Source organism: Megalopta genalis, chromosome 1 (assembly GCF_051020955.1).
Source record: "Megalopta genalis isolate 19385.01 chromosome 1, iyMegGena1_principal, whole genome shotgun sequence".
Lineage (NCBI taxonomy): Eukaryota > Metazoa > Arthropoda > Insecta > Hymenoptera > Halictidae > Megalopta > Megalopta genalis.
This window is the reverse complement of record NC_135013.1, coordinates 28007166-28021879: the sequence shown is the minus strand read 5'-3', so window position 1 is coordinate 28021879 and position 14714 is coordinate 28007166. Positions and strand designations below refer to the sequence as shown.

At 45.0% G+C, this 14714-nt stretch overlaps 1 protein-coding gene across 1 annotated transcript in view; it reads left to right on the top strand.

Moving 5' to 3' along the window:
- Nucleotides 1–339: 339 nt before the first annotated feature.
- LOC117220794 (uncharacterized) overlaps nucleotides 340–14714 on the top strand; it is a 100838-nt gene continuing 86463 nt past the window's right edge. The window contains exon 1 of the mRNA XM_076524755.1: nucleotides 340–684. Coding sequence (XP_076380870.1) covers nucleotides 679–684 — 6 coding nt within the window. The 5' untranslated portion in view covers nucleotides 340–678. The remainder of the gene's footprint in view (nucleotides 685–14714) is intronic.

Here is a 14714-nt window from a genome sequence, read left to right as displayed (position 1 = left end):
CGTCAGTCAGGTGACGTCACTGCGCCGTCGCGTGGCAACGGGATCGCGAATCCGGACACGGGCACACCGTGTCGAAGGCGCCTCGTGTGCGTGTGCGTGAGCGAAAGGGGATGAGAGGGTGTGGAGATGCATGCCCGGGCCGTTCGAGCTAAACTACCCCTACTTTCCCGTTACACGGCTCGTACTATCCTCTCCTGGCCCGCGAGGCCTTCTCTCTCGCTCTCGGCTCGGCCCAGTTTACAAATCGGTCTCTCTCTCTCTCTCGCTCTCGCTCTTGCTCTCTCTTTCTCTCCCATTCTCTACCGCCGTCTCTGTCTCCCTCACCCCTTAATCCGCTCTTCCGCCTCGCTGCAAGGAAACTCCCGGGGAACTGGCGGTGACGTCACCGGGATGGAAGGGATGGTCATGGTCCTGTTTCGAGAACGCTCCGTGAACAATGTTTATTTCGCCATTTTAGCCTCGTAACCGCGTCCGGATCCTGGATTATCGATCCTCCGCGAGATATCGCGGTCCTCCCGGCAATCTCTCTCTCCTCTTTCCAGCCGCCATCTTTTCTACGGGACCCTCCGCCGACACCTAACCCCGCGACCCACCGCGAAGTGTGAAGAGGACGTGGCTGGTACGGACGAAACTCGCGGCGCTGTGCACTTTGTGCGTTCTCAACGCGGAACGAATGGTATGAAGGTCAGTGGATACTGAACATTTTCTGCGATTTTGTGTTTTTCTACGAGCTCGCTCGTTTCAGTTTGAGTTTTGAACATTGTAAAGGGACGAGTCCGATAGCAATTGCATGCGAAGTTCTCTATATCCTTGTTAATATCGACGCGGTGCTTATTTGACACTAGATCTACAGGACCCGTCAAAATAACGGGTCACTAATTTTTTAATCGACGATCATTCATATCGTAAAGATACATTTATGAGTTATTTATTCGATTTATACGTTACTTACTACTTACGTATTATACTACAGTAACACTTGTTAAAAATCAGAATAAATGTCTTATTGTTACTTTTACAAACTAGTATAAAACAGCTGGTTTTTTTTGCTCCGTAAATCTGAAGTTAAGAGAGCCAAACGACTGATGGCCACGAGGTGATGAATCCGAGCAACGATGAGGATGTTCTATAGTAGTCCAACGTAGATTTGAAATCTTTTTACGATCGCTCAGCTCCTGGAACGTTCTCCTTGGTACATTTTATAGAACTCAGATCAATATCGGGGAACACGTGACATTAAGAACTAAAATAAATTCGTGACTTTGTAAAAAAATGATTTCCTATTTATAACGAGAACTAGCAGATCGAATACTAGACCGTAAAAACGTTCGAAGAATAACAAAATACTCTTTCCTTATTTCCAAATTAATATTTATGTATCTCCTGATTAATCCAAGCGATTTTTATCTCGCTTCACTTTACTTATAACGCCGAGCATGATCGCAGGAATCGAATAAACGTGCAAGAAATGGTACATTTAATAAAATCCGCCGAGCGTCGTCTGCGACTTGGAAAATTCAGTACAAAGTCTGCAAGTAGTATTAAAATCGACGTTCCCTCAGCTTAAGATACAACGGGCAATGAATTTTAAACTTTAGTTCTCTTTGCTGATTGTTCCGCCCCCGCGACGCGCGAAGACACTCGAGACGGCGCGATGGGGGATGACGCTCGAACAATGGAGATCTCCGAGCGGATTGTTCCCCTGTTCCGTTCTAGTGTCGTAGATCGTAATTGTTTTCGTCTTGACCGGCTGGATCTTAGCCGGCGGACGTCGAGATGACGTCGCTCCTGTTCGACACCGCCCTCGACTCGTTTTTCCGACGGGTTATTCCGATTTCGATTGCGAGTAGATGCAACGGGTAGACCGTCAGACGGAATCTCTGAGGGCGAGTCAACATCGCGGCAACTCCAAGGAGGGATTAGGGATGTAATTGTAGGCCTAATTCATGAGGACTGTCAGCGGGAGCGTTCGACGCGGCTTTGTGATCCGGTGACCGGACTGTTGCTCAACCGGCTGCCCTGCAACCCTTCACGGGGGTGTGGCATCTGTAATATTGTTATCTGAATTCTATCTTGAAATTTGCTCAAATGCAGTTTATGGTGTTTTTTTAACGACTGCTGTGTGGAGAAGAATGAGAATAGTTTACTGTGCGAAATTCGTAGAGATTATGTGAGTCAACTGAAAGGGACGCGGATGACATTTGACCGATATGAATTTCAGTGTTAACAAAATTTTGTGTATCTACCCTATGAAAATTGTGTTATAGTTAATACTTGATGTACAGGATGTTCCATAAATGTCTTGCAATCTAGAAATGTAGGTTCCTGAGGTCATTTCAAGTAACTTTTTCCTTAGCGGAAATGCAATCCGCGGCTTTGTTTTCGAGTTATTAAGAAAAAACGCTGACCAATGAGAGGCGAGCTCGGCTGGCGCGAGGCGGTCCAGCCAACGAGCGCACGAAGCCCCGTTCCGCTCGTTGGCTCGGCCATCTCGCGCGAGCTGATCTCGCCTCTCATTGGTCACTGTTTTTCGTTAATAACTCGTAAACGAAGCCGCGGATTGCATTTTCGCTAAGGAAAAAGTTACTTCAAATAATCCCAGGAACGCTCTATTTCCAGATTACGAGTCATTTTTGGGACACACTACTGTATAGTTTCGGAAAATTGAAAGAAATTGAAGGAGATTTTTAATGAATCTCGTGTTTCAGTTTACGAGTTATATTAAATTTACTGAACACTAAGAGTGACCAACGCATATTGTAAATATAACAAGGCAAAATTGTATCATTTTATCATTTTATCATCGCTTGAATCAAGAGATGTATTCAGTTATTTCCTGCGAAAGTGTCTTTATGATTAGAACAATGATAAAAGAGAAAACGATACTTAATCTAGAAAATGTGTCAGAACATAAATCCACAGGCGTAAACGACGACCGTAACCGATCGCGTTCGCCGCCAGTGGACGGTATCAAGGTATTCAAATTAAAGGGAAAATTAAAGAGAATGTTTCTGTTATTTCGATCTTCGATACGCGTTCGACGATGCTCGGATATTCGTTCGCGCGGCCGGTTCGTGAAATATTCACGGTACCGACGCAATAAATCGGCCCATAGAATATCAACTCCGTCTTCATTATACCTAAAAGCATTCCGACGCGTGTACTCCACTCAGCGATATCTCTTACATTCATGAGATGTTGCCACTAACTAAATTACCCTCGTCTCGCCACGCGGAGCCGGTTGCCGGGATGCAAACGGAACATCTATTTCTAATACCGTCTAAATCACGCGGCCGCCTTCTGTGCATCTAGTTTACAACACGGTTGCAGTCGGCGGATACAAATCGAGCAGATTTATTTTCGGTCGCGGGGGCGGGCCCGCGATATCGACATATTGAAATGGCCCCGGGTAAATATGTAAGTGATCGAACAGCTTTTTCTTCGCGTTCCGATCACTCTCCTCTCTCTCTCTCTCTCTCTCTCTCTCTCTCTCTCTCACTCACTCTCTCTGATGGACGCAGACTCGTTCCCATTAAACGGCTGTATAAAACTTCCCGATAAAAGACGTGATGGAAACCTGCTCGTTTAATGGCCGTCTACGGTGACCCATAAAAGTGTTCGAGCAGAAGTACGACGATCGTTCGATTCAGTTGTGTCGGGGTTTTCGCGCAAAATCGTTATATATATATGTATGTATGTATTTTCGGTCGCGTTCTTGATTGTTCGATTTTGTCGATTAATGTGGTTTCGTCGTAGCGCGATGCAATTATTTAAGAATCAATGAACCTAAAGTGGTTGCGGATTTTATTTACGATGAAAATTAGTAGATAAAGTACAAGACATTAGAAGAATTTAAGAATAGCGTTACACTATCTATAATTATTAAAAGAGGGAAGACATTTTCATGTAACTTGTACTCGTTGCAATTAACTTAGACGACTTTTAATTTGCGTAATTTCGTCTGCACGTACGAACACTTTTGTAGATTCTTTAAATCACACTTTTTCGATCGATATAGGATGGTTCATACGAAATAAACACCAAATACGGACATGCATTATTTTAACAAAACCGACTGCGAATTCTTTTCTTTAGAAAATCAATCGTTGATGCACAAAACGATAAATACGTCGAAAGAATTAATCGATAAAAGATCATCAAATCTATTCAAACAGCAAAATTAATTCCTATTAAATCCAAGATGCTGTAGCTCGAATAAAACGTTTTTATCTTGCACAAAGATCTGCGGACTGTCAAAGAATTTCTTCAAGATGACTCAATTCTCATGTTGGAAACAGAAGACGCTTCTCGGCGACGCCTGCAGCAGCTGATAGAGTTGGCAACGCTTTCCAGATCACCGCGGTCAATCTTCAACAATAAGACAACATTTTCGGTCACCGGCGAGCTACGTTCGGCTAACCGAATTAACGGTCGCATTGTATTCCCGAATGATCCCGGGAATAATCGAATCCGTGCAACGCCGCCCGGTACGTGTGCACTTTTCTGAAACAACGTGTCTGCAGGTCCCGTAACTCAATAGAGGCGTCCCTTCGACGTAAACGTGTTTACCGTTGCCCTCGGGGCAACCGAGGTCCGGCCGGTCACGGATAAAACAGACGAACCATCGAAAGTTCCGACTCATTCGATGCTTCTATTAGTTTGTTAAGTCCATCGGCCGGATTGCTTCGGATCGACGTGCACTTAAACTCGAGGCAACACCGGGGAAACTGCAATCGGCAGCTTACCAGCCCGAAGACGCTAACTTTCTTCGGGGAAGTATACGAAACGTAGTTAACTCGGGAAACGTAAGCACGAGCTAACTGAATTAAGCTCGCTCTCTTCCACGCTCCAACCCCTTTCCGCAGCCGCCGCCGCCGCGGCTCGCGCCCTCGCCGCGGTGCACGTATATCTCGCCGCGCGGCGGACCGCCGCCGAGCGGATAACGTCGTCGGCGAAATAAAACGAGGATCGCTCGGTCGAATCATTGTCTGAAACTTTATTCCGTTCTCTGTCTCTGGTCCCCAGCCCGTGTTCTTCGCGGTCGGCGAATCAGTTCCGTAGGAAACTACCCTCGCGCCACCATCCTCGACCCTCTTCTCGATCCGTTCCGGGAATAATAGAAAATAATTCCGCGGAACTGTCGCAAGAAGATCCGTCAGTTAACCACGAAGAATGGGACATCGGTGGACTCCAGTTTCCTGGCAAGGAACTCAAGAAAGTAGAGCTCGGGGGATATTGGAAGCGGTGTTCGAAATATTGGTATCGTTGTTATTGATACCTCGCCCTCCTGTTCTTTAAGCACGGTAAGTTTCCCAGAAGCAGTTGCGCAGACGATCCCAGGATCCAACGAAGTTCCCACTACTTTTTAAATCAGCGAACTTTCTTTTATTCGCGATAAAATGATTTAGGGTGATGCACGAAGTGCGTGGTGACGGAAGCATTTATTAATGAAATATTTAATGATGAACGGTGTTCATTGCGTGCATAGAGCATCGGTGAACTTTTATCTTGAAGAACGTGCAAGGATTGGTCATTTCATTGTATCTGACGCTTAATGTATTTTCAATAAATCATGCATTGTATAATGCTCTTTCAGCAATTGCACAAGTAAATCGCATTACCGATGATACCAGGTTTGATTATTTTACTGTTCGATCTTGAAGAGTGTTCACAATTTTTTTCATTCTAAACTGAAGGAAACATGTAATAATTTTCAAAAATTATTCTCCAAATCCAAAGGACTTTAATATAAGTATAATATAATTTTAATATAAGTGCTCATTAATTGTTGTAGAAAAAAATGCTTCAATTGAAGCAATGTTCGTTTCGTTCGATGACAAAAGGTGCAGACAATCTAAGAATTATTATTTTTACGAGATTTTCTTGAAAACAAAGTCTATCCAGATATATCAGGTTAAAAGTCAACAATTGCTAAAACGTTGCAAAATTGATTTTTATGTCGCATTCGCTACAGATGCATATCATTTTATACAATAATAGTTGACAACTTGTATGGCACAGTTAAATCACTTTCCCTGTACAACAAAACAATATCAAACGACAATCTAATCATTTTAACGAGTTTGCTCGCCTCGACGTCGATCGAAGAGCGATCACCGCTGCAAGGAAGCTACGAAAACGCAGCGGAAACCGCTTGTATCCATCGAGCGGGTTATCGAGCGGGTTATCGAGCGGGACCGCGTCTCGAACCCGGTAAGAACACGCAGCCGTTTCAACGGTAGACTAATTAAGAAGGCCGGCGAGGCTCTTTTTGCTCGATTTCGGCCGGTTCGGCGAGAGTTCCTCGGAAGACGAGGCCGAGTTTCGTGGCTTCCCCGGGCACCGGAAACGGGGGAAAACTGGCTGTAATAAGGGACACGGAGCCGGCCGCGCCACGGCCGCCGGTAACGCTCCTGCTAATTACGGATTCGCGATGCGCCGGCAACTTCGAGATCTTCATTAAGGAAGAGCCGGCTGTTTGCGGCTTGCGAAAACGTACTTCGAACCGTTCGACCGGATAATGTCTACGTGTAATCCGTCGTTCAGTGTTGTCTTTGCCGAAATTTGCACGAAGATCCACGCGCGTTGTCGTTTAGGATCGTTTTATTGCCACTGTGTGTCAACGCATCGAGCACTCGTTGGCGCATATTTGCGATTAGATTGCGGTTTGTATGCGTTTACGACAGAAGCGAGGAGGGGAATTTGTAACAGTATAGAGATCGACGAGATTCGAGATCAATAATGCCTTTAGCGTTCCGCGAAGATCGAGCGTCTGGTCTGAAAATTGCCTAGCATTTTTTTTGTTATTGGATCGTTCACTGGGTCGCGTAGCTCTTTTATTTAACGAAAGGTGAAGAATAACGTTAAATAAAATGGCGTACGAAATATTTGATTCAGAAGCGACTGCATTTTTAATCAACGCGTGTTACCCGAACCTGTGACTGCCACTGAACCTAAAAATTGTGTTATAAGAGTAACAAGACTGAATTTATTTAGTCACTTCGCTGTTTTTATAACTGTGTATGCTTGAATTAAATTAAGCAATCGATTCGATCATATCCTCTAAAAGAGACTCGATAGTGTCAATGACCCTAAAATGGAAGATGCGAAACCGGTCAGAATGACCTGGTAATTTCAGCGTTAAGGGATTATCAAATTTACGCACTCGTATTTCACGACCGATACAAATAATGTTCATTTCAGTCCAGTATCTTATCACGAAGCCACACATCGAACATAGAACGTGTAAAATTGTCAAGGGAATTGTATACACCCGGTCGCCAATAAAAGGACGAAGGTCTGCCAAGAAGGATTAAGATGAACGCCGAAGACAAGGACAGCTGGAAGCTGGGAAGTCCTCGAGGGAGCCAGGAAATTAAAAACCGTATCAGATTAAAGGGCATTTCACGACAGACTATAAACTCGAGCTTCCGACTAGACTGCGATGCCATGATTGACACGGCGTTAGCGGCAGTCGACAGATTGCTCTTTCGGGGTGGTGCCGCGGCAATAAGAAGCTGGGCCCGGCGGGGCGGGGGGCTAGGGAAGGGGTTATTCACTTAAGTGTCAGCCATCACCGGTTCGACGGGATACGTGAGCCGCATTGCGACAATTCGACACGCTCGATAAACAATCGTCTGCGGCCGCTTAAGCGTCCGTTTGATTACGCCGCGCTCGTTCCCGGGCCGTCTGCTTTAATTGGGTCTTCGTAATTACCGCTCGAGGGGCCCTCCCCCCGACCCCGCTGGCCCCACCGGCGTGCACCCGGACCTGGCTTGTCTTGTTAGTGCACATCAGTAAACGGTGTCGTCTCGCGACGATTAACGAGACAATAGCCCGGCCCCTCGAGGCACGTCTTGATCCGCGTCTTCCCTTTAGCCGGCAGCGCATCTGTCGCCGCTCGTCCGTCCACGCGTACACGCGCGCCATCTCCGACAGTGTAATCGGTTTCTCTCGAGATGTCCTTTGACGATTCCCCGGAGCGCCGCAATCGATCTTCGTGCCGACCTAAGTAAATTGAAATTTACCGTTTGCCGCGTGCTCGAGCCCACGGCGACCTCCTCCTGCAACTGCATTCTTCGTTCCTCTCGGTTAACACTCCGTACCTCCTTCTCCTTTTAATGTCCCATCGATCGTCGCCGTCACGTAGACGCTTTCCAATGACCCTACGAATTTATTCGGTAACACTTCGTCACCTTCCGTCCGCTCCCCGCGATCATTAAACCCGCCGCGGCTAATTATTTTATTTCCCCTGCTTCCACTGTCCTCCTATACTCTCCAGCTTGCTTTCTAATCAATTAATGCGCTAACCCATAATTTTCAGCAACCTCCTTCTAGCCAGGTTTCTCTCGGACACTTTTCTGCAACGTCTGCAATTCTCGGACTTTTATTCCTGTATCTGCTTTTCGTATTTGGAGTTGGGCTTGCAAAGTGTTTCGACGCTAGATCGATTTGTCTTCTTGGGGTGGGTAATATATTTTCGCTCGTTTTTTAGTAGGCCGATGTTCAATATGTCAGTTAGCACGGAAATACAATAATTTGCCCCGGAAATGTTCGGAGGTCGGAATTGAAACTGGCAGATCTGAGAATACTAAGTCGAGCATCGCAGCTCGTTTTTGTAGAAACTCGGGGCAGTCAGCGAAAAAGACAGCGCTAAAATGCAAGGATAGAAACGATGACTTAAATTTTTTATTTCTAATTTTTTGCCACTATTCGAAGGCAATTCGGAGACCACTTGACACGATTCGAATGCAATTCGGAGACCACTTGACATGATTCGAATGCAATTCGGAGACCACTTGACAGGATTCGAATGCAATTCGGAGGCTGCAATCTTGCGATTGCTGTGAAACAATATATGTTAGTCGCGTTTAGATATACAACAGGCATATAGTTACTTCTCCTTACTTACGCTACTTTTTAATAGCGTTTTAGCTACTTTTCCTAGCATCGGAAAATCCGTCTTCGCAAAGAGTCTGCACGGTGCTAACCCTCAACTGATTAACCCCAAGCTTAATTTGTTATGTTTTTATTATACTGATTTTATTATACTGATATTATCTTAAATTAATTTATCACATCTCGTTGCACTTTTTATTCGTGCTGCATCACGACCTCCCGATATACAAGGCATTTCTCCAAACATCACCGTTCCAGTTAAGGGTTGAACGTCCAATCAAGAGCCCATAGGAAGTTTCAACTTTGTCAATCATTTTCAAACATCATGTCACGAACTTAATTTTGCGATGAAACTGCAGAAAGTGCAACAATATTTTCACGTGTAGCGATTAATTGAAACGAAGCTCGCGTTCGATTTCCCAGCGGGTGTCCGAGGAACGCGGACGCGGGACAATTAGAATTAGCAAAGGGAAGCGTCGGTCTAAGAGGACATCTGACGTTGACGACTGCACTCAAAGCAGACACCCCCTTTTACTCTCTCGCCGGCGATTGGTTGTCATCGCCCGTAGCGCCACAATTTGCTCAAGCGTCGCCGCGATTACCGGTGCTTTACAACCCCCCCTTGCGCCACCTTTTGCGCCCCCTTGCGCCCCTCCGGGCCCCTTTGGACCCCTTCCACAGGCTCGTAACTAGACCAGTTCACCGATACAAGACACAATAATGATGTAATGACGCGGCAAGTGGCCGAGTAGCCCAATAATTCGCCTTTCTCAGCCACTCGGAATCGTGCCGGCGACACTTAGCCCCGTTGCCGGAGCCGTCGGCGAGCGATCGATCGATCCCACCCCTGGATCCGGGGTTTCACCGCCTTCCGTCATTCTTTCTGGATTCCTCGCCGCGGCAGAAATTCCCACCTGCCCGGTGTAATAATTTCGCTGCAATTTTTCCGCGCCGCCGCCGGCACTCCATTCTACTTTCCCCGTTCGGAAATTTCTGTAAGCATGGCCGTAATAACTTCACTGCGAACGTTTATGCGAGAACTTCACGCTTTTGGAATTTAGGGGGACGAGCGTTCTGCAGGCGAATCGCTACGGCGATGCGACGATCGATGAAGTGCTTCGTACACAATCTGTTTTGAGCTGAGCGAGGTATTTTATTGAAGTCCCGATGTCGTTCGGTTTCTCCGGTCTTCTGCAAAAGTTCGTCGAAAATGAAATGTTCAATGCTCCGTGATAACTTATTATTAGACTGCGGATTTTTCGGCGAAATTCTGTCCATCGATTGCAAGAGACACGGGAGTAACTAAATAATTATTTTATTCTTGCATAAAATCCACATATTTAAATCCATATTTATTACATATTTCTCCAGGATAAAATGTGAGTTTTACATCAATACTTCAAGCCAATATAATAATAATAATAATAATAACAGTAACTTATAAGGTATATACAATATTAGATATATAAAATATAAGAGAAAGATTCGCATTAACTAATAGAATGCAATTATTAAACTGTGTAATTGCTAACTGTAAGAAACAGAAGTTAGATGTATTTCTTCATTTAGTAGTAGTAGTATTATATATATATATATATAGTATATTATATATATAGTAGTATTATATATATAGTATTATATATATAGTATTATATATATAGTATTATATATATAGTATTATATATAGTAGTATTATATAAGTATTATATTATATATATATATTATATTTAGTAGTAGTATTTCTTCATGTAGTCTTCATTTAGTTCGATATATTAAACATTACGTGACAGCATACTTCAATTTTTTGAAAGTCTTTTCACCTACTCAGTTTTGCTACAAGTGAATAAAATCCGCATTCTAGTGATTGCATAACGAGTACGTTGTGTACAATAGATATTGACGACGACAACTTTGGTTGCGTTCGTTGCATTAAGCAACGTGACGAGTATACTCGTCAAACACAGCTGACTGGTTAAACTACCGATATGTATTCTCCGACCAGTGAAACGAAAGATCGACGAGTCGTTAATAACTCGTGGATCGTTACCAAATGTGCGAGTAAAATAGGAATTTCGAGATTAGTCTGCCGCTTGATTATTGCAGCCGTTCCGGGGGCAATTATGCGAGATTCAGGAAATTGTATTCCTGGCGCAGCGAAACGCTTGTTGTTCTTTCCATTCGATTGGAATCCATTATTGCAGGGCGTCGTCGGGTCTCGAGATTGAATTATTACATTTCTCATTACACCGGAAACGGAAGCTCGGCTATATTCAAAGGGGACGGCAGCCGGCCGGCGCGGCTGAGAAATCATTTATTCCCGTGATACCAGCGAGGACAATAATCGCATTTCACCGGGAAATGACAATAATCATCGTCGCAGGAACGCGAATCTCGATGGCGATCAATGGTGACGCAGGTGAAAATGAATTCAGTCCGATGCAGAAAGAAGGATGATCGATTGCATCGCAATGCAACTCGCATCTTCCTGCTTGAAGATCGTTTAAATATCACGTTTGAAGTGACGATAATATTTCTGAATATTTTGTGATTTTATTGTGACGAAAGGGGAGAAATCGAACATTTCGAGTATCGTACCGTCGACGAGAGAAAGTTGAGCGTGTAGATTACGGGTGTGCGACCGATGGCATTTTCGAGTCCCAAAATGCCTGCATTGTTAAACGACTAAACGAATATAACGAACTGATTGACGTTTCGGAGATTACTGTCAAGTGGTCGCGGCAGAAATCACCTGCGTGATCGATAATATTGGAAATGCTAATGAGAGAGAAGTTCGACAATGTCGCAGGAATACCAATTACCGGCTGCGAGTCAAAAATATTAGAAGTCGGGACACATCTCAATCATGATGCTGATCTAATACAGAAATATAACGCTGATATATCAACCGCGCGCATAATCTATCCTAATTAAACCTGCCGCTCTTGGCTTCCGCTGAAGTATAAAAACATGAATCACTCATTACGCCGATAAATTCGTAACACGTATCTGAAACGTTCTCCACTTTCTGCTCTACAATGTAGTATCGGAGAACGAGATCAACCCTTTGCACTCGAAGGTATTTCAACTAAAAATATAACATAATTTTTCTAACTTACAAGTGTTTCTATTTTATATGAGAAAATGCATGTTATGCATATGTGAAAATTGACTCTTGGGACTCGCGCAACAGTTACACTCTTAACAATTTTTCAAACGTAAACTTTGTTAATATCAAAATTATCCTAAACGGTGATATATAACAAATATTAGCGGTGCCTCAGAGTCGCCACTCGAAAATTATTTGCTCAGATTTTAAAATTAATTTTTACGCTGATCCATTGTGTCTTGCTAATTCGATTGGAATCCGCATAACGTGATAATTTAATTAAATTAATTTAATTTAACAACTTAACGTTTTAATTTCATTTTGGTCGAATAAAGTGCTGCAATCGTTCGAAATTTTTAAGATGGTTGACGCGGCAGCCAAAATAATTAATTGATAAAACCATCGTTGCAATTACATCCGATGAAACGCGAACCCGCAGAAACGTTCTAGCTCGTTTCTCGTCGTCGCACTCGGCCCCCCTGATAGATCGATCCTCGTCGTCCAGTGTTAAACTAGTCGTCCAGTCTTTTTTACGCCAGAAATTTGTGTGCTCAGGAGCCAGGCAGGGACCTCCCGAGATACGTACCTCAATTTGCAGCGAACTTAATTAAGACCGCCGCGGCGGGCAGACGCAGCCGGGCCGTCGCCGCTTTAAACTCGGTCCCGGCCATTTCTTGTATTTGTCAAATAACTCGCGGAGCAGATCAAACATTCCGTGTCTTGGCGACGCGGTTGTTATTCCAGCGGTGACAAGGCACTTCATCTTCCGGCGTGCTGGAAGCGGAACTGCGAGGAGCCGCGCCGCGCGATTAATAGCAAATGTAAATGCAGCTGCGAACTTTAACCGCTGTAATCAAGTGGAGTCGCGGAAGCCCATTGTCGTGAACACCATTAACGTTCCTTTAATCGTCCGATACGTTTCGCGCTATTTTCGCAACAACCGTGACTGACGCGTTTCAGCGAGAATACCCGGCGCCGCTGCATTGTCAACCTTTTGGAACTCGTTCACGTTTGTTTTCGTGTCCCGCCTTCTGACGCGGGAAGGGAACGAACGAAGAAAATGCGTAAAACTAATGAAAAATATGAAATAAAATAGATATATGAGACAGCTATACCTTTTAGCTATTGCAGAAGAGAGAAATTGTTATTTTATGATAGAGTAGAATAAGAAGCAAAAGTAATTAAATCATCTTAAATCGAGGAAGGACGTGGTAATACAGTAATTTTTCCCGCAAATGCTAAATTTCGGGTTGCTGTGAATTTCCCTGTGCTAGTTCTACGCCTATGTAATATAGTACTCCGAATTACCTTCGAATCGTGTCACGTGGCCTCCGAATTGCTTTCGAATCGTGGCACGTGGCCTCCGAATTGCCTTCGAATTGTGGCACGTGGCCTTCGAATTGCCTTCGAATCGTGTCACGTGGCCTCCGAATTGCCTTCGAATCGTGGCAAAAAATTAAAAATAAAAGAGTTAAGTCATTGTTTTTATTCTAGTTACCATTTTTTGCCCCGAGTTCCTACAAAAACGAGCCGCGAGGCTCGAAGAATCGCGACTTAGTGTTCTCAGATCTGCCGGTTTCAATTCCGACTTCCGAACATTTCTGGGAGAAATGACTGCAAATGTAATTAACACATATCTCTTATAATATATATAAATAACACTGCAGTCGTTTTTGCAATGTTTCCACGCGCATGCCGTCGTAAGTGCGTGAAATCCACTGGGACCGCGGACAAGCACGTCGCTAAAACGACGAAGCGAACGTCGAAGTAAACAGAGCCCCCGAAGTAAACGGGACAAATTTGAAACGACAACGAAGCGGATAATGTTCACACTATGCCGACCCTCGGCCGCGCAAATTAGCTGATCCATATAAACCGACAAATCACCGAGCGTCCATGGGCCCGGCGTTCACGGATACCGCTGGGACAACTTCGGAAGTTGGTTTCGCGAACGTTAACCCGGTTACGGAAATACGATTGGAATTTTTCGACGTTTCCGGTTGGGAGTGAGGCGTGGGGTGGCGAATCGACGGGCTGGTCTCTGCGATCGGATCGATCCGGAAACTGGAAAAACAGCGGCGGCGGTTCCCGATCCCGCGTCACCTGCTCGGTTCCCTCCGCAACAATTGCTGACGCAGATCGGTAATTGAGACCATCGGCATAATTGCATTTACCACGGTGCCGCGGTGTCGAGCACGTACGCGGGGGTGTCCTCCGTCCTGGAATACCAATGAACGTGTCCTCGTTACCGTCGAGGGGGTCGAGGGCCGCAGGGGGGAGGGCGAGGGGGGCGGGAGGATGGCACAGGGGGTGGAATATACGCGAACCAGCCGGCGGAATGTAAGTAAAGAGAACCGGCTGAAACGTATTACGCGACGCAGCACTTTTATCCTCCGCAAATGGCATTACGGGAATCTTCTTCCTGGAGAAAGAGAGAGAGAGGATGAAATTCAGCGAGTCCGCCGCGGCTGAATTTCATTCGGCACGAGTATGAATATCTCGTTTGCTTTCCCGTAAATGGGATATTAAAACGTACGGTTTATTCGGTCGGCGGGTTCGAACGTCAATTTTCTTTCCTTTTCTCGTGTTCCTCGAATTTCCGTGCCGCGCGAGGCCGCGCCGTCGTAAAACCTAATGATTCCAGAGTCTTGTCTCCGTGCCGTCGCGATTCTCCGAGTACGCGATCGTGTACTTATATCGTTGGAGAATC